Raw genomic sequence first — 19,879 nt, forward strand, 5'->3', positions numbered from 1 at the left:
CCCCCCAGTGTCAAAAGTGTCAAGTGGAGGAAAAAAAGTTCCTAATTTGTCTCAGCATATCTTTTGACTGGATTGGAATTTCAGTGAAATTCTAACACAGTCAATATGAATATTTCATAAAGATTCTATCTCTATGAAATACTCATTTTGCAGACAATGCCGCTTTAAAGGACCTTATTAAAAAAATACTATTGCTGTGGAGCTCTGTTATACACTCAAAAACATCAACAATATATGTCACATAAAAGAGGGAAGGTAGCTCATCCTGCATCCTGCATCCTCAGGGTAAAAATAGCTTTTCCATGTCATACAGGAGCCCTGGCCAGTTCCACCCTGGAAATTCCCCTGACGAGCCTCAGACAGAGCTTTGAAATTCTGGTGGTCCTTCACATGATTTCTTTTTTATTTTTTTATTTTTTTTCTTTTTATTCTTTATTTTTGGTGCAGATTTGCATGCAACGTACATACATACTTTTTTTGTTTTGGTCTGATACATGAGTAAACATCTTATGTAACATCATATGTTTGTGGTTTATGTCTGGTGAGCGTGCTGCACATTTTAGAAGTGTGATGGACTGTCGGGTTGTAGCGAGTTGGTCAATGTATGGGTTAATGAACCCCCTCTATGAGTGGTGCCGAGGAGTTTGCGTGCCAGTGAGTTTTGCGGTGTCTAGGTCGCTCGGGTGTTATGTAGAAGGGAGAGGTGTTGGTGTCTCTGTGGTGTCGGCCGGTGACGGAGCCGTGGTTCCAGGTGACATCCCGGTTCCGTCTCCAGTGAGTGGGCTATCTCTATGAGGTAGTACTAGTGGTGTAAGTCCTATCGTGTGGCCCTCATCTGTGTGTTTGGTCCCCTGTCCCCTTGTCTTTTTCTCCCTGGCATGTCGGAACTATGGGGGAGGGGGGGGAGTTCCTGAGCATAGTGTGAGCGCTGTGTGTGTCCTTTGGGTGTTTTAGCAAAGCAGAGTGACTGTGCATTAGTGTGTGTAAGAGTAGGCAAATTAAGCGGAACTTGTAGTGTTACAATTGCAAAACTTTGTAACTAAGAATGTGCCACTGCAACATAAGATGGCCAAGCATGTTATTTGGTTCAGGTCTTCGGCCTCCTGCCTCTTCCGGGGTCATGTGAAGACGTGTCCGAGTCAGTGTCCATTCGGGGTTGCGTATCTGGCGGCTCGTGTGTAGGGTTAGGTTGCAAGTCCAGTGCTGCCAAGAGTGCGGGAGCATCTGCAGGGTCTGTGGCCTTACAGAACTTTCCGTTTTTGGTGACCCACAGTATGTGCGGTGTCGCCTATCTGTAGGTCAGTCCTTCTTTTTGTAGGGTCTGCGTGAGGGGTTGCATGGCTTTTCGCCACTGTAGTGTGGCTCTACTAAGATCTTGGAAGAAGGAAATTTTGCAGTTCTCAAAGTTATATGGCGTCTTTCCTTTTATCGCCGCTAGCAGGCTTAACTTGTTGGACATCGTTGGACACCTCAGGATTATGTCACGTGGTGCAGTTTCAGATTTGGCTATTCTGTATGCCCCATCAAAGGAGAAGTACTTGGCTTCTCTTGCTGGCAGTAATGATGTCATCAGTCTTCTCATGAAGTGTGGCAATTCTTCTAGGAGTATGGACTCTGTTACTCCCCTTACCTTTATGTTCTTTCTCCTGCCCCTGTTGTCTAGTATGTGCACTTGTTTGTTGGTTTCAGCTTGTGTTTTCTGCAAATGCTGTACCTTGTCACTGAGTGCTTTAAGGCCTTTTTGTAGGTCTATTGCATTTCTTTCTGCAGTCTGTGTGCGCGTTTTGACGGCCTGTACCTCCGTTTTAAGAACCGCCAGATCCGCCTCCCACATTGTCCTAAGGTTGTTTTGGAGGTCGGTGAGCATATTTTGAAGTTCCCTTTTTGTTGCCGGAGCTTCTGTCTCCTGTAGGTGTAGTGTCCCTGTGGTTGCCGGTATCGGGCTCTGGAGTGGGGTCCTGCCGTCAGCCTTTGAGAGTGAGGGCTCTCGGGTGAGTAAGGTCTCTCGTGCCGCTGGTGCCATCGTGGGCGCCGTTTGTTGCAGCATAAGGCCTATGTCGTGCTGAGTCCTGGTAGTAGTCGCTGTTTTTTTGGGGGTTCTCTTGCCCATGTTACCTGTTGGCAGAGGGAAGAAGTCTGTCTCATCCTAGTCCAGTAGGCCTCCGTAGGCTGCTGAGGAGTGTCTGGTAGCGCGGTAGGCCTTGGAGCCTCGGTTCTGGTATTTTTTGCCCGGGGTGTATAAAAAGGGCATCGGAGGAGTCAGGGCGGCTTGCAACCTTTCAGTTGGTTTTGCCAAGATGCAGGAGATATTAGGTGGATTAAGTTTTTAGCGCTCAGAGCTGTGGAAACGGCGTCTATTCGGATGCGCTGCCAGGCTCCGCCTCTTCACATGATTTTTAAAGTCTTTGTCATGTACCCAGATTCCATAATTCATGTTCACAGACTGCCTTGCATGATCCGTGTTTCTTCATACAGAATGCAGAGTAATTATTTGTAAACTTGTTTCCCCGGAAACTGGAGTTTCATTTTGTGACCCAGAACAGGAGAAAGGACCTATTTAAGGGTATATAGTCGAGCTAGAAACATTCTCTAAATTGGATATGCTCTCAGCGCGGCTACTCTGGTCTTAAATGTTTAATGCACTTTGAATTCTCTATTTACTAAGTGACTGCGCAGTTTGAATTCCTACCAGTGTACACTTTAGTTAATAACACTGACTGTTAAATTGCCACTACTAAAAAAAGTACATCTGTGTTTACACAGGGCATAAATAAGAGAAAGATATGGAGAAATATTATCTATGACAAAGTAATTACATAGAAAGAAACTACACAGGGTAGTTTATATATTTTTATGTTTCATAAGATTCTTAGAATGCATGAATAGGATGTCCGTGGGCTGTGTACGAGAGGACATCACAAATCATTGTTACTATAGTCAAACTGGTAGGAAAGTTGTGAATGTTGTACGTGTGTGTACACGGGACACTGGTTTAAAGACCTTTATTCAGACTGTGCCGTGCATGGTGTCAATTTAATGTTTAACTAGCATGCAAACTTACGGAATGTTCCTGATATATTAACTTGTGACACGACCGAGGACAGGACGGTGACAAAACACACATCTGCAAAGTACAGTGCGTGGGTAGCCCATAGAGGCTCACAGCATCGTACAAACGGTGATGGAATAGTAGATTAAATAAAATGAGGTATGTTAAAGGGACACTCCAGGATCCCACATGTTCGGTGCACTGTGAAGGCTAGATGACATTTAGTTAGATTGGGTGGGCTTATATTTCACAAACTCCCTGAAACCCTTCCTGTGCCCCTAATGCACTGCTTATACAATACATTTCTACAATGCAATAAAAATTAAGCCAAACATTAGGCGGATGCTAATAATGCAGGAAGGCCAAGGTATTTGCAGCAAAAGCAGGAATTTCAAATGCAAACATTATTGTTTAGCCTGTATCATTTTTAATTGTTTTTTTTATATTTATTTACGAAACGTGCTTCCTATATTATGTCATGCATAAAAGACTACAAGACTACAGGTTGAGTTCATTGGAGTATGCTGCCCCTTTCCCCTCAATTACTGAGCCCAAGGATCGCATAATTAAAGGGACACTATAGTCACCCAGACCACTTCAGCTCAATGAAGTGGTCTGGGTGCCAGGTCCCTCAGGTTTTCACCCTTCAGATGTAAACACAGCAATTTCAGAGAAACTGCTATGTTTACATTTGGGGTTAAGCCAGCCTCTAGTGGCTGTTTTCCGGACAGCCACTAGAGGCGCATCTGCAATGATTGAGGCATATGATGCCTCAATCACGCAGAGTGTCCGTAGGAAAGCATTGAAAATGCTTTCCTACGAACACTTTGAATTCGCGCGCGGCAGTGCCGCGCATGTGCATCCGGCTCCTGTGACGTCGGACGAGGATGCTGACGTCGGCGTGGGAGGAGAGGTAAGGGAGCCTGGAGCTGGAATTAGGTGAGCTACTGAAGGGTTTTTAACCCCTTCAGCGCCACAGGAGGCGGACCCTGAGGGTGGGGGCACCCTCAGGGTACTATAGTGTCAGGAAAACCGATTTGTTTTCCTGACACTATAGTGTCCCTTTAATAAAAGTATTTAAAAGCAGGATTTGTGCACAGGCACACGGATACATTTCGGGAGCACCATTTCTGATTCTTTTGTAAACCTGTTCCTCAAACAACACCTGTACATTGCCCATCAAAGGCCATGTGTTGGGAACTTCGATGAATCGTGTAGATCTTCTTGTCAAGAAGGGCTCTCAGTCTCAGACACCTTACTCCGCTCCGTTACAGTACGCCACGCCACGCCACTGGGTAAACACCACTACACAGCCAGACAAATGGCCGAACATATAACTTGGACTAATAAACCTTGTTAGACTTTGCAGAAGAGTTTTTTTTTCTTTCAGTAAAATATGTTTTTATTTTTCACTTTTGTTTCATTTGTTCCTTAAATCTTGCAAAATGGTTAATCAATCAACAAGCAGGGGGCGGAGCTTGGCTTCCTAGCAGGGTGGACGTGCTCCACGAGTGCTCCTGCACACCGACGACTAAAACCGGGGATATACCCCGACCCATCGCTCACTCACCGCTGGGAAGGTGCCTACTGAGTGGGGGAGACCCAGGGAATCGTTTTGGTGTTAAACACACACCCGCAACCCATCAGGTCCCCACAATCCCGGTCTGAGGCCTACCCGCGATCGAGCCAGGGAGAGGCGGCCGCTCTCCTGGATGGTAACCTCGCAGGTGATACCCACACAGTGCTCACCTCCAACCCCCCCCCTCTGGACCGGCGGGGGTCATCCCGGTCCTCGCTGGGGACGATTACCCCCACACCACGACCAGCACGAGAGACAACGAATAAAACGAGGAGAAGCAGCCAGGCCCCGATCAAGATGGCGGCACAGGCACAGTCTAACACGATCCGCATACTCCACATGCCACCCCAGCACATAGGGGTGTTCTATGTCAAGATGTGTACCAACCTGTGGACCAAGCTAAGCACCCAGAGACCGGCCTACACGAGGGCGATAAAGGAGGTGACAGCATGGATCCGCCCGGCAACACGACGCCAATTAGGCGGGAATCCCCCTCCACGAAAACACAAGCGGGAAAAAGCCCAATCAAGGCGCCAGCTCCAGCACCCAAGCAGACTGTTGCCGGCCAAGTCTCCGAACCAGCAGACTGGCACACCCCGGACCGTCTACTGGTCAACACTCCCGTGCTCTCCGCCAAGTAAGCAGCAGACCCGATCATCACGGCAATCAGGGGCTGAAAGAAGGCACATGACTAGACTCACGGACTCCCGGGACAGCTACTCCCATCACCACCATTTGGCAGTACCAAGGTCCAAAAGCCCACAACATCCTGCCTCACCTCGGGTCCCCAACACGGATGACCGGATTCAAGGCAATATGACAAGTCACTGCATGGACTACCTGCTCCAGCACACCAGTGGCGTAGGGTGAAGGTTTGCAGTAGCCTCTCTCCCTGCCACCACTCCGGTCAGCAGAGCTAAATAAGTATTTTCTTGCTTATCATTTTACAACTAACGGTTTCCAAATGCTTAAAGCCACACACGATTTTACATGTATTTCAAGTGGAGATGACTGCATACTTTCGACACATAAAAATGACAAAACATGCGAGCCACCTAGCTTATCATCTTATACTCTGAGTTTCCAGGACCTTACTTGGCCTAAAGCTGCTTCTTTTCGTGCAACAACTTGTAACTTAGCAGTACTCTACACTGAATAGGACCCTGCATGCAATATAACTACACGTTGTTAATGTTTTAATTCACTGATCGGCACCCATACCATTTAACCTAATGTTTAACCACTGTATCTCTAAACTGTGAGCTTCTTGTCTACACACGTGTAACCAACTGTATGACTTCTAATATTTTAGCATGTTACCAACCGGATCTTATGATCCATAGCCTGTATTTTCTAACTAAAGTTTTAACGACAAAAATTTAAAAATTGAGGCAACGCAATTCAGGAAATGTAATTTAAACTTGCTGTACTGACTCAATACTGTAATTCATTTGAACGTTTCCCCCAATTTCTCTTCTGTACCCTATCTCATTTGCCTCTAATAAAAGAAAGATTGACAAAAAAAAAAAAAAAATCAACAAGCAATTCTATTTAAATTCAGGTCTCTGGTAATATGTCAGGTTGGGAATCTTCGGCACCACCTTGTGCCATGTGTGAACAGACAGATTCCAGGTAACAATGGCCAGATTCAGGGACAATGAGCAGATTCTTAGCAACAATGGGCAGATTCAGTTTTGTTGTTAAATATGCCTCATGTCCCATTGTGCTGCTCACCTTTGGACGTCACAGGATATAAATAGTCCCTGGCACACAAATAAGTATGTCCCCATTAATATATAACACCAAACACAGACAGACACATTTATTTACATAACCACATAAACACAGATATAGGCACAAAACACTTACAGATACAAACAAACACTTACATAAACTCAGTTAGATACACTTAAACACACACATATATATATATATACATATTAATGCACACACATTCTTACATAAATATAAAATTTAAAAACATATATATACCCACATGACACACAAACATTGAAACACTTACACAATGACACAGACATATTTACATACACTTACATATACAAATTATACACACATAGGACATACACTGTTATAGCTACACACACACAGATAACATACATTAAATTAATATACACACACACACACAGATACATGCACTGACATTTATTTACACATACTTACAGATACATACAGTGACAGATTTATACTTACACACACATATATATATATATATATATATATATATATATATATAAAAACACAAACATATATTTAGATAAATAGAACATCAATGTCACAGCGCCGGCCACACTCCTGGACAGCATGGTTCCTGATGTAGCTGTGCTGGGTATCTACCTTATCTCAGTAGCAGCCGTGCCCGGAAGAATTAGAAACGTTCATTGCCCAATTTGATGATCATGAACGTGCTTGGTCACGTCAACGTCACGCACGTCACATGACTACAATTAGCCAATCAGAGTTGTTCTTACGATATTTAAACTCATTTTGATTACTGTTCAGAGCCATTTCATGGTTTCCTGTTTGAATATCAAATGCCTCGTTTCCACTGAGTGGAATGGTTCGGGTCGGTACAGTTTGGAAGGGCTAGAATGGTCCAGCCTATTCAGGTGAGCGTTTCCACTGCAAGCCGGACCGCCAGGGGGCATGCAGGGTTTATACCAAATGCCTAGCGTGTCATTTGTCGTGAGCATTGATGTTTTCACGTTCGCCAATTAATGGATTGTATAGTGTGACGCTAGTAGCTCCACCCTGACCGTACCATTTCCTATGGACCTTCATCTGTAGGGGGACCAGGAATGGTGCGGTTCGGTTTGGTTGTATGGGCCGCTTTAATAATGGAAACACTCAAAATAGTGTACCGTACCGAACCGACCGGAACCGTTCCGCTCAGTGGAAATGGGGCAAAAGAGCCTGCTACACAGCCTTATTTCTATTGATTCTTGTATATTTTGACCCTGGCTTGTTCTTTGACTATTCTAACATCTTATCCCTTGATCTTTGGCTTGTGTACGGTTTTCATACCTTCGATTTCCCTGACTTCGGCTTGTCCTGTACTTTTCTCTATCAACGATAAATCCAACCATTCTAAAGTCCGTTAATACGATTTAGGGTTTCTGATTTATGTATACAGTATATTTGTTAACTTAAGTTCTATGTGTTGGGTATAAGACCATCCTGATAATCAGGAACACAATCTTGATGAGAGCCCAGTTAGAAAAAAATAGGCATTTGTATTGCCGGTATTTAGCACTGGCTATACAGCCTCAAATACTGGCTGTGTTGGTAAAATTCCAACCAGGTGGGAACCCTAGGCTGAACAGGCAAGTTCTTCCGGTCTTCCGATAAATAGACATATTCTCAGAGTATGGAGGTATACGTAGAAAAGTTTTTAGAATCTAGAGGTAAATAATATCTGAACAAAGGGTCAGGAGAACAGGATGTCGGAGTAATTAAGCAAATTCACGTTGTATTTGGGCAGATTTTGAAGAAAGGACTCATGGCAAACTGGTTAATTCCCAGGCCGAATGGACATATCTTGATAGGCACGCAGTCTAGAACCGAGATAAAACATTTGGTCAAAGTGACTGTTTTTGTAAGAGATTTTTTTCCAGCTAGGCCATACATTTTTAAAATGTGCAGGTCAGTCCAACACAACTAGCAGAATCACCATTGCTCATTTTTAAAGCCTTCGCGGATTATTCATTAAACAGCAAATTTTGAGACCAATTTCAAAATGTTGGCAAAAAACGCTGACCTGGAAAAATTCTCTAAATTCATTAAAATCCTAGTATATCTGCTGTAGCCTGTATTTTGCAAATCCAGTTTTCAATCCAAAATCATTTGCAGTTTAGTGAATAAGTCCCTTTTAATGCTCCCCTGGTACTGAAGAGCTTACAGGCTACTGGACTCATGTTGCCAGCATTCTGTATACTACTGGACTCATGTTGCCAGCATTCTGTATTCTTACATTGGGGGGGGGGCTGTTGTGATAATCAGTACAGTCTGTGCCGGGCAAAACAGGTCATCAACTGAACTTCTGTAAGGTAAAATGGTGGCCACCGAACGCACAGAGTGGCCCCATCAGAAACTATGTATCCACTTGCAACAGGAGACAATCTAACACAGTGTGCACTATCCACACAAAACTCACACATGTTCATTCTCTAAACTGCATTTAAAAAAAAATATATATATATAGAGATTTTAAATTAAATCAGAATGGAAAAACTGAAGTAAAAATAACTAACTTGTAAATGTGGCTGAGTTCGAGAATTTTTCCAGACCAGCTATTTTTGCAACCAGTTTTTCCATTTAATTAATTTAAGGTGTAAAGCAGCACTGCCACCGTCTGAGGACTCTGCAGAATTCGCAAAGACCCCCTACAATTACTTACTACTAACCTGTCCTTCGTGGGTGCGACCATCTTCAACTCCTTCAGTGCCAGGATCTGATGTCACTGCTGAACTCTGGCGCATGCACGAGAGTACAGCATTGAGGTCCATGGAGCATCCCGTGTGACCACGATATCCTCCTTAGACAGAGCCACTTGACAGTTTTAGACGGTGGTATCTCCGCCCAGTGTGTAGAAGTGTTGGGCTTCGAAATTATACAGAGACAACATAGTCCCTATTTTTTTTCTCAGTATATCACTTGATTGTGTTCAATGAAATTCCAACAGGGTCAAAATGAGAATTTCATAAAGATTTTAACTTTATGAAATGCTAATTTTTCAGGGGAGTGATAGTACCGCTTTAATTTGCAAATATTCAGAGCTTGGTGTGTAACCCTGTGAGTATGTGTGCAGCACATGTAGTGTTCACAGTGTGTGCACGTGAGAATATCTCTGTGTCTGCCCATGCAAAACTCAGCGTATGTGTCTGTACATGTGTGAGAGACTGACTGTGCGCTGCCCATGCTGGGCTCATATTGTCTGTGCAAGGCCCATTGTGTGTGTGAGATACCCATGTAAGGCTCAGAGTATGGGTTTTTAAAAGCGTGCAATGTGTGTGTGTTGCCTATGTGGGCTCTCAGTGTGTACATGTGTGTGTTTCAAGATGCTCAGTGTGTACATGTGTATATTGCAAGCTCCCAGTGTGTACATGTGTGTGTTTCAGGATGCTCAGTGTGTGTATATGTGTATATTGCAAGCTCTCAGTGTGTACATGTGTGTGTTTCAAGATGCTCAGTGTGTATACGTGTATATTGCAAGCTCTCAGTGTGTACATGTTTTTGTTGTAAGCTCTCAGTGTGTACACATGTATGTGCATTGCCCATGCAGGCTCTCAGTGTGTACTTGTGTGTTACAGGCTATCAGTGTGTACATATTTGTGTGCATTGCCCAAGCAGGCTCTCAATGTGTCCATGTCTGTGTAGCAGGCTCTCAGTGTGTTCATGTCTGTGTAGCAGGCTCTCAGTGTGTTCATGCGTGTGTACAATGCCCATTTGTGTAGTAGACTCATAGTGTGTACATGGGTATGTTGCAGGTTCTTAATGTGTATATGTGTGTTGTGTACATTTGTGTTTAGCAGGCTATCATTGTGTAACTGTGTGTTGTGTACATGTGTGTAGCAGATTCAGTGTATACATGGATCTGTTGCAGGCTCTTAATGTGTAAATGTGTGTGTTATGTATGAGTCACAGGCTCTCAGTGTGTTTTGTGTACGTATGTACTCTATGTACACAGTGACCTGATACATGTTGTGTATTTGTGTGTTGTGGACATAAGCAGTATTTTCATACAGTGACTTGATACACATTGTGTAGGTGTGTATTGTGTAGATGGGCACTCTTTGCATACAGTGACGAGAGAAATCTCAATGTATCTTTCCTGGTAAAATATTTTATAAATAAATAAATAAATAATACATATTACGTAGATGTGTGTTGTGTACATGTTCTGTAGGTGTCTGTTGCACACAGTGATTTGGTGCATGTTGTGCAGATGTTTGTTGTACAGCTATGTTGTGTACATCTCACTCTTTGCACACACTGTGACTTGGTACATGTTGTGTATTTGTGTACATGGCACTCTTTGCACAGACTGTGACTTGGTACATGTTGTGTAGTTGTGTACATGTTGTGTACATGGCACTCTTTGCACACACTGTAACTTGGTACATGTTGTGTAGTTGTGTACAGGTTGTGTACATGGCACTCTTTGCACACACTGTGACTTGGTACATGTTGTGTAGTTGTGTACATGGCACTCTTTGCACACACTGTGACTTGGTACATGTTGTGTAGTTGTGTTCATGGCACTCTTTGCACACACTGTGACTTGGTACATGTTGTGTAGTTGTGTACATGGCACTCTTTGCACACACTGTGACTTGGTACATGTTGTGTAGTTGTGTACATGGCACTCTTTGCACACACTGTGACTTGGTACATGTTGTGTAGTTGTGTACATGGCACTCTTTGCACACACTGTGACTTGGTACATGTTGTGTAGTTGTGTACATGGCACTCTTTGCACACACTGTGACTTGGTACATGTTGTGTAGTTGTGTACATGGCACTCTTTGCACACACTGTGACTTGGTACATGTTGTGTAGTTGTGTTCATGGCACTCTTTGCACACACTGTGACTTGGTACATGTTGTGTAGTTGTGTACATGGCACTCTTTGCACACACTGTGACTTGGTACATGTTGTGTAGTTGTGTACATGGCACTCTTTGCACACACTGTGACTTGGTACATGTTGTGTAGTTGTGTACATGGCACTCTTTGCACACACTGTGACTTGGTACATGTTGTGTAGTTGTGTACATGGCACTCTTTGCACACACTGTGACTTGGTACATGTTGTGTAGTTGTGTACATGGCACTCTTTGCACACACTGTGACTTGGTACATGTTGTGTAGTTGTGTACATGGCACTCTTTGCACACACTGTGACTTGGTACATGTTGTGTAGTTGTGTACATGGCACTCTTTGCACATACTGTGACTTGGTACATGTTGTGTAGTTGTGTACATGGCACTCTTTGCACACACTGTGACTTGGTACATGTTGTGTAGCTGTGTACATGGCACTCTTTGCACACACTGTGACTTGGTACATGTTGTGTAGCTGTGTACATGGCACTCTTTGCACACACTGTGACTTGGTAACAATGATTGTTTGGCTGCAGCATTAACCACATTCCTCAGAGCCTCCTCACCCGTGTCTCCTTCCGCGCATTCCTTACTAGAAAAAAAAAAGAAAAAAAAAAAGAAAAGAGTCCGTCCCTCCTCCTCCTCCCCCTCTCCTCCCCCCTCACAGCTCCTGCTCTCTGTCTCTCTCGGCAGACCCAGCCACCCCCTCTGCCTGGCGCTCTTCCTTTATGTCTCCCGAGCCTGGACCTGGAGCTTTGTGCATTTTTGCTCCATAAAACAAAAAAAGAGACAGAAGAGAGGGACAGGCAGGCTGGCAGATCCCTCCGCTCAGCCCTCCATTGACTGAAGCCATCAACTTAGTTAGTGCTCCCACTGACATCAGGGCTCCTGGCTGGCTGTGCCTCCCATCTCCTGGAGCTCTGTCAGGGGCTGGAGGGAGCTGAGTGATGCCTGCTCAGGGCTGCTTCTTGCCAGGGCTTGCTACTCCCACCCAGGTGCCTGGACTGGCAGCCTGCCTCTCTGGACTCTGGCTCTGCATTTGAAATAATATTTATATACATTGTTGCATGTGGATACTTTCCTCTGAACCCTTGTTGGATATTTTTTTTTGGTGGGGGGATTTCTGTTGGTTGTCCCCACCCCCCTACCTCTCACACTGGAAATAAGCTGTTGTTGGCATTTTGTAATTTTTATATTTTTTCTGTTTTATTTTGGCATTTGGGGGGGTTTGGGTTGAAGGTAGGTAAATGGAGAAGTTCGAAGACCAAGCCAGCAAGTTTATCGAAGATATATCGCTGTACGATATGTTGATATCTCCAGATGTGGAGACCAGCCGGGTCCTGTCTGCTCAGATGATGGCAGATCAAAGGGGGAGGAAGTTGAATGGAAGCCTGACACAGTATTTGCCCCATTCCTCCTCCGATACCTACCCTGCTGCCAGCAAAGTTTACGCTGGCAGTGCCCAGCTAAGGTCGGTTAATGGAACCCGGGCAGAAGGCTACAACTCTTTACAGAGCTGCATGGACGAGGGCATCTGCAAGTCTGAGGTGGCCTTGCCATGTTATACTGGGTTTTCAGAGAAGAACAAGAGATACTCGGCAGAGCTGTACAGACACAGCTGCGGGAACAGCTATGAGGGTGTTCCTATTAATGCCAAGCAAGGAGGCAGCAATACTATGTATTCAGTGGGCAAACTGAATGCCAGCAGCCCCAGATCAAGCATGGCATCATCCACCTCCTCGCAGGAGCACAGCAAATTCTCCAGCCCCAGGTCAAGCATCAGCAGCAATGCTTTGTCCTTTGAGAAATTCTCCAGCCCTAGGTCCAGCCTGGTGGTTCCAGGGCAGCAGGAGAAATACACTAGCCCCAGGTCTAGTATTGGGCAATACGAAGGCGGCGTGCTGAGTCCCAGATCCAGCTACGCCAGCACCACCAGTGATACCAGCAAACATTCAAGTCCAAGGGCCAGTCTTAATAGCTATGACTGTGGGAGCAAGCCTAGCAGTAACCGTACTAGTGGAATCAGCATGGGTTACGACCAGAGGCATATTAGTCCCAGGTCCAGTACAGCTAGCCAGTATTCGTGCACCACTAGCCCGAGGTCCAGTTACTCTGATTCACGGTATATGTCTACGGGGCACCCTGAATTAGATGGGGTTGGAGGGCACGGAAGTTTGGTGAGCCCCAGATCCAGCATGTGTCTACAAGACGTAAGATCTGCCACTTTGGGGAGTTGCAATCCTTCTGTGGTTAGCCCTAGGTCCAGCATATCAAGTCATAGTTCTCGCAGTTCCAGAAGTTCTAGGGGGTCCATTGGGGCATACACTGATTTATCAGTACCATCCCCAAGATCTTCAATGCTGGGGCCAAGTCTACAGGAGGAGAATCTTATACAGGATCTTGGAGATGCATGTCACTACAAAATACTCACCCAGTCCCCTTCAAGACCAGAGCAACACCAGCAGCAACCTATAACCTCCGGCCCTGACCCTGGCATTGGGCCTAATTCAGCTTCCTACAGCTTCAGCTCTGCCAAAGGTTCTGCCACTGTCCACAGGTTTAAGGTTCCATACCAGGTCACCCCGTCCAGGGAAAGTGGACCCAGCCAGGCGGAGAGAAGGTTGGAGGCACTCACCTTGGAGCTGGAGAAGGAACTGGAAATGCACATGAAAAAGGAATACTTTGGTAAGTTGATGGCTTTATATTTATTTATTTATTTTGATGTCCATGCATTCTCAATAGATGGCGTATTAGTTGGGATTACTGATCAATGCCTGGGTTGGACATGATTGGTGTTACCAAGTACTGGCCTGGCAAAGCACTCACTAAATCTTGTAAATTAAATTTCCAACCCATTCATTCTGTATTTACAGTGTACAAAGAGTTTTCAAATGTTAGGCCACAGTAGCCGAATTGGAAGCACAGCTGAACTGGAGAATGTATTTTAAACTAAAATGCTAAATTTCACTTTGAATTCTTGGCAATTTTTTGTGACTATCCTATTCATACAGGACTTGACCAATCTCAAGATCCAGAGAGCTATGTCTTTTAGAACAGTGATGTCTAAACTTGGGATTCGCCGCTACATTTCCCACGATGCTCTGTTAGTCTTTATGCTGGCTGAGCATCTTGAGAGGCGTAGTTGTAGACTTTACTGTTCCTGGGACGATTACTGCTGATGCGCTAACTTCAAAAGGACTAGTTTAAAGTATTTCATACATTTTGTAAACTGCCCTTTGCTTACAGGGGTTCTAGCTCAAATTCCGCAGCGCTGTACACATTGAGTGATGTATTAAGAGTAATCTTGGTGCCAATTACTTAGACTGGTAACGGCCTTGCTTTTTGAACGTTGCCCAAAAATACTCCTTTATACAGCGCCATAGATCTCCAGTGTGATGGCATAAAGAATTTATTGTGCCTTGTGGATTTGAATGCCTCCGCCTCTGATGTACACGTATATATCCTTTCTCGCATCCATGATTAATTTCCTGTAAGAAAAAAGTATTTATTTTCAATACGATTTTGCCTCCTGCTATGGATGAGCCCTTCCTGATCACTAATCGCACCTTATGTGCGTGGCAGTCTGTTCAAACCGTGTTAGGGATTTCTTAGTATTTTGGCGTACGGTTCTGCATTCTAACCAGCAGACTTTGATTGCTCTGCATTAACCCTTTAAATGATAAGGGGATTGGCAGAGTTGTGGCTAATGGTGATAGTGAAAGTTGACATACCGCACGTTTCGTGGCACTCTGTGTGTTTAAAAAAAAAAGGTATTTTCATGGCGGTTTTTCTGCAACATTTGGATTTATTTTGCATTTTTACTTTTTTTTTTATTTTTTTGCAGGGACTAACTGGTTAAAGATTTAAGCAATAGCTACACAATAGAAGCATTGTTCCCCAACCTTGATTGGTACAATGTAACCTTTCTCTTTTAACTCCTTAGGTGCCAGCAGGTGGCAGGGCACAGATTGTTGTTCTTTAGGAGGGGGGGGGGAGGGAGAGTCCTTTCTTAGAGAAGGATTTGCCCAGCATTGAGAGCTGTGATATTTGCATTTTTGTGCCAGAACCGTTTTATTTCATCTATTAGCTGTTGAGCTGAGGGTTTAACACATGACGCTGTGCTTGTGGTATTTGATTTAATATTTCTATGTTGATCACGACAAGATTCAGCGAATAAATCTTGAATTTGGGATTATCTGCTAACCCGACATAATGGATATAATGAAAGGTGCAGGTTTATTAGCCAAATTGGGGACTGGAGAATTTTAAATGAAATTTCAAGTCTTAAACCAGTGTAGCGAACTGGGAGAATTCTTACGTTTTCCAATTCCGCTGTGTCTTGTTCATGTAATCCATTCAGCTTGTTTGAAACAAAATCGAGAAATCTTGTGGAGTAAAAGTGTCCACATCTGATATGTTTTTAAAAGGTTGATTGTTGAGCCATTGAAAAACAAGCTACCTTTTTTTTTTTTTTTTTCTTTTTTTTTTTTCTGGTGGGAAGGTTGGTGAGAAAACGCTCCCACCCGCAGAGTAAGATTGGTTGGAAATTTTGGACTTGTGTCTGTAGAGTGTAAGTTCTGTTGACAAAGTCTTTGAGTGTTTTTAAATCATTATACATAGTTACTCCATTTCTGCTGTGGTTTAGTACATCACAGTAAGGTAAACACAAGTCTTCCAAAGATACATAGCCCCTGAATAGGATTCCTCTGTCATTATACAGTGGCTACTAATCTAGAGCCTTGCTAGCGATCATGGGAGTTGACAAAGAATCTGCAGCTCAAGTTTAGCATTACAACCTATTGGACTCCCAGGCTGTCCTGGGTGGCCTTTTGCTGTGGCGCTGGTTGATGTGTTGGTGAACAGATTCTTGCCTATGCCTGGCATCAAGCTCTCCATTGGTCAGCCATCGACGAAGAAGAGAAGCGTACCACATTATGCAATCAAGTGTGAATTTTAAAAATCTTGCGAATATTAAGCTAAAATTTGTGACTCTTTAAGAATTCCCATGAATTCACACCTTGTGATTAATGCTGTTGTTACCCCATCTCCAAATGTGGCGTGTTGGTTAATTCTTGACATGAAGACGCAACACTGGTAGATATTTGTAGAATTCTGAAGCCAAGGTGTAACCCCCCCCCCCCCCCCCCGAAAAAGCAATTTATTTTTCAAAAAAATATATACTAAAAAGATACTAAACTAAAAAGATATTGTTTTCCAGGAGGCATGGCTCTTGTGGGTGACCAGCCATGAATTGCCAATCTGAGTTATGCTACTGAGTCTACAACTACTATACACTTAGCCAACTGTGATCCTTAAAAGGTGGAGTGCCTGGAGCCACATTAATGACTTATTTGGCTATTTGTTTTCTTTTTCTTTGTGTTGTGTGTGTGTGTGTGTGTGTGTGTGTGTGTGTTTGCTTTTTTTTTTTTTTTTAACGTTATAGTTTGGGGTAGATTATACATTATGATAATTTGCTGTGTTATATTTTGATCTTCCCCCATTGCGTTTGTTCATTGAGCCACTTGTGGTCATAAGATGCCATCCACAATGGGAAACCCAACACTCACCCAGCACAAAGGATACGTTCAGCCGTGCTGGGGACGAACACAATAACTGTGGATTATTTTATAGATCTTAACTCTCAACTGGTGCCATATCTCTCCTCCCACACCTGGCTGTGGCCTGCGGATTAACTCTTCCATTTACTCAGTAGTGGTGGGTATGGCCTTTCCGTGTAGAAATCTAGAATCGATTTCTTGGATGAACCGATAACTTAACCCCTTAAGGACACAACTTCTAGAATAAAAGGGAATCATGACGGAATATTTCCGTCGTGTCCTTAAGGGGTTAATATGTGTTGCCCAGGATCCTGGGATAGGACAGAAGACTATAACCAGGCAGTTTGAGGCCGACACTCCGTCATCGTCCTTTTATTTCATTCATGGCTCCTTGTTTTGTATGTATTTTGATCTCTAAAACTAGATGTAAGTGTTACACTGTCTCGTCACGTTCCTTAGGAAAGGACACAGAATACAACCAGGATTGCTGACTTCACACGTGATCTTTCAGTACAGTCCAACCGCATCCATGTTTGCCCGTAGTAGATTCCCCTTTGACCTCAGTGGGTGCACCTTCACTTTGGGAATCTTGTTAGTGGCAAACACATAAACGCTAATCACAGTGACAACATTTTAATTACCAGCGGCTCGTGGAAAGATTTTAAGTGGCATTGACATGTCTACGTCAGAATAAAACAAAAATGATGGTGACTTAATCGCATTAAAGGGACACTCTAAGCACATAGTGTCTGGGTGCCATCCCACACTTTCTGTGATGGTTTGGGGGGGAGGGGGCTGGGCTTTCTTAACACCCCAAGCCTGGCCTCTCTGCAACCACATAGTGTTCCTGCTCTCTAAATCTCATACCACCCTTTACTAAATAAGCCCCTTATTTACGGTAGTCCTCAGTATCTGCCTGTTGACCCATGGACCTCTTATTACACCCCAAGCTACGGTGCATATTTGGTTATTTTCTGGGACTGTTTGTTGACAGAATTTTATACATTCACATCATCATCATTCTGATTTTTTTTATTATTCTTTTATAAAGTGGCAAGTTATCCCGCTACTCTGGACGAGAATCCTTGCAGAGTTCCCTTTAGTATATGGTCAGCTACAATTGTCCTTTTACAGTTAAACAACACCCTGGCTCTTTAGCCATTGTTATCCCCCACTCCCATCACTAGCCAGCTGGAGGGTAGCTTTCCCTAGACAGGCGGAAGCCACTGGTAGTTGCTTCGCTAGCAGCTTGAGTGCCCCAGGCTTCTCAAGCTCAAGTCAATGTGATCATGGTGTCTTTTGTTTGAGCTCAGTATTTTCTGTGCGCGCAGGAATGCGGGACTCAGACTCCCCATTCGGCCTGCTCATTGTTGACATTTTCTTTATAGCGGCACCTGTGGCATTAAACACAAAGAACAGCAAGAATTCCTAGAATTTCTGCTTCTTATTCCAAATCTCTCCTCCTAGCCGTGAAGCATGGACAAGGGAACCAAAGTAGATGCTGTGTTCTCCTCCCCCCTCTTTTTAATATCGTGGCATATTTTCAGCCTTTACAAGTCTGTGTGCTTGTGCCCGTAACACGGTTTCTTAACTGTCCCATCTGCTTTCTAAGACCCATTTAAATATTTAGATACGTTATTTTGGTCACAGGCTAAATGATTATTTTGGGATGTGGCCGTTTTGGATTTAGTTTTGCTGAATCTGCAAGAATATGGGTAAAGGGCCATTTGTGTCCTACCGAAAAAAAGTGTTGGGAGACAAACTTGCCAAGTAACTGCTGCCTTTCTCGCTTTCCCTGGCAATCTACAAAAGGAGTAGCTGTCTGGGGGCTCACATGGCACAGTTCTCTGTAGTGGGCACCCCTGCAGTCCTTGTTTAGATTACAGAAGGGAAGTGCAAGCGTATTGTGCCAATAAATAACCCACATTAGAATCACACTATGGAACAGAAATATCTACCTTAGCAAGCTGTTTCTGGCCTGCAATTCCCATACTTATTTTGCCAGCCCGTCTTAAAGGTGCGTTGATTTTTACCTGTTGATATTCCATGTTGCAGTGTGATTCTAAAAGGGCTTGTCGTCCTCATTTGCTCTGTTTGCTTAAAAAGACAGTCTAGGCACCGAAATCGTGACTTTGCCATTTCCATGCCTGCTTGGGGCTTCCGACACCGTTAGATTCAAGTATTGGATGACGCTGTGTGTGCCCTATGCTTGCCTTTGTACAGCGATGAATTGGATGCTTCTCATAGAAGCATTAGTTTGCTGTGTATGTGCCGTGTGTCCACAGTGCTTCTTATCTGACTGGGCAGTAGTCATCGGGGGTTGATGACTGATAGGTGGATTGGGCTGCATAGAGGAGTTTAATCTGTAACCAAAAAACAATATAAGTTTTATTGGGGTTTTACAGTTTTGAAGGTGGTGGGCAGTAGTTTAAACCACATATATTTTTTTTATATATATATATATATACACTGCGTGCAGAATTATTAGGCAAATTAGTATTTTGACCACATCATCTTCTTTATGCATGTTGTCTTACTCCAAGCTGTATAGGCTCGAAAGCCTACTACCAATTAAGCATATTAGGTGATGTTCATCTCTGTAATGAGAAGGGGTGTGGTCTAATGACATCAACACCCTATATCAGGTGTGCATAATTATTAGGCAACCTTTCCTTTGGCAAAATGGGTCAAAAGAAGGACTTGACAGGCTCAGAAAAGTCAAAAATAGTGAGATCTTGCAGAGGGATGCAGCACTCTTAAAATTGCAGAGCTTCTGAAGCGTGATCATCGAACAATCAAGCGTTTCATTCAAAATAGTCAACAGGGTCGCAAGAAGCGTGTGGAGAAACCAAGGCGCAAAATAACTGCCCATGAACTGAGAAAAGTCAAGCGTGCAGCTGCCAAGATGCCACTTGCCACCAGTTTGGCCATATTTCAGAGCTGCAACATCACTGGAGTGCCCAAAAGCACAAGGTGTGCAATACTCAGAGACATGGCCAAGGTAAGAAAGGCTGAAAGACGACCACCACTGAACAAGACACACAAGCTGAAACGTCAAGACTGGGCCAAGAA

The 19,879-nt window shown here is 43.9% G+C and overlaps 1 protein-coding gene across 1 annotated transcript in view; it reads left to right on the plus strand.

The window, feature by feature from the left end:
* Positions 1-11,897: 11,897 nt before the first annotated feature.
* WTIP (WT1 interacting protein) overlaps positions 11,898-19,879 on the plus strand; it is a 67,291-nt gene continuing 59,309 nt past the window's right edge. Inside the window, exon 1 of the mRNA XM_063438882.1 lies at positions 11,898-13,934. Within this exon, the coding sequence (XP_063294952.1) occupies positions 12,497-13,934 (1,438 nt within the window). The 5' untranslated portion in view covers positions 11,898-12,496. The remainder of the gene's footprint in view (positions 13,935-19,879) is intronic.

This window comes from Pelobates fuscus, chromosome 12 (assembly GCF_036172605.1).
Source record: "Pelobates fuscus isolate aPelFus1 chromosome 12, aPelFus1.pri, whole genome shotgun sequence".
Lineage (NCBI taxonomy): Eukaryota > Metazoa > Chordata > Amphibia > Anura > Pelobatidae > Pelobates > Pelobates fuscus.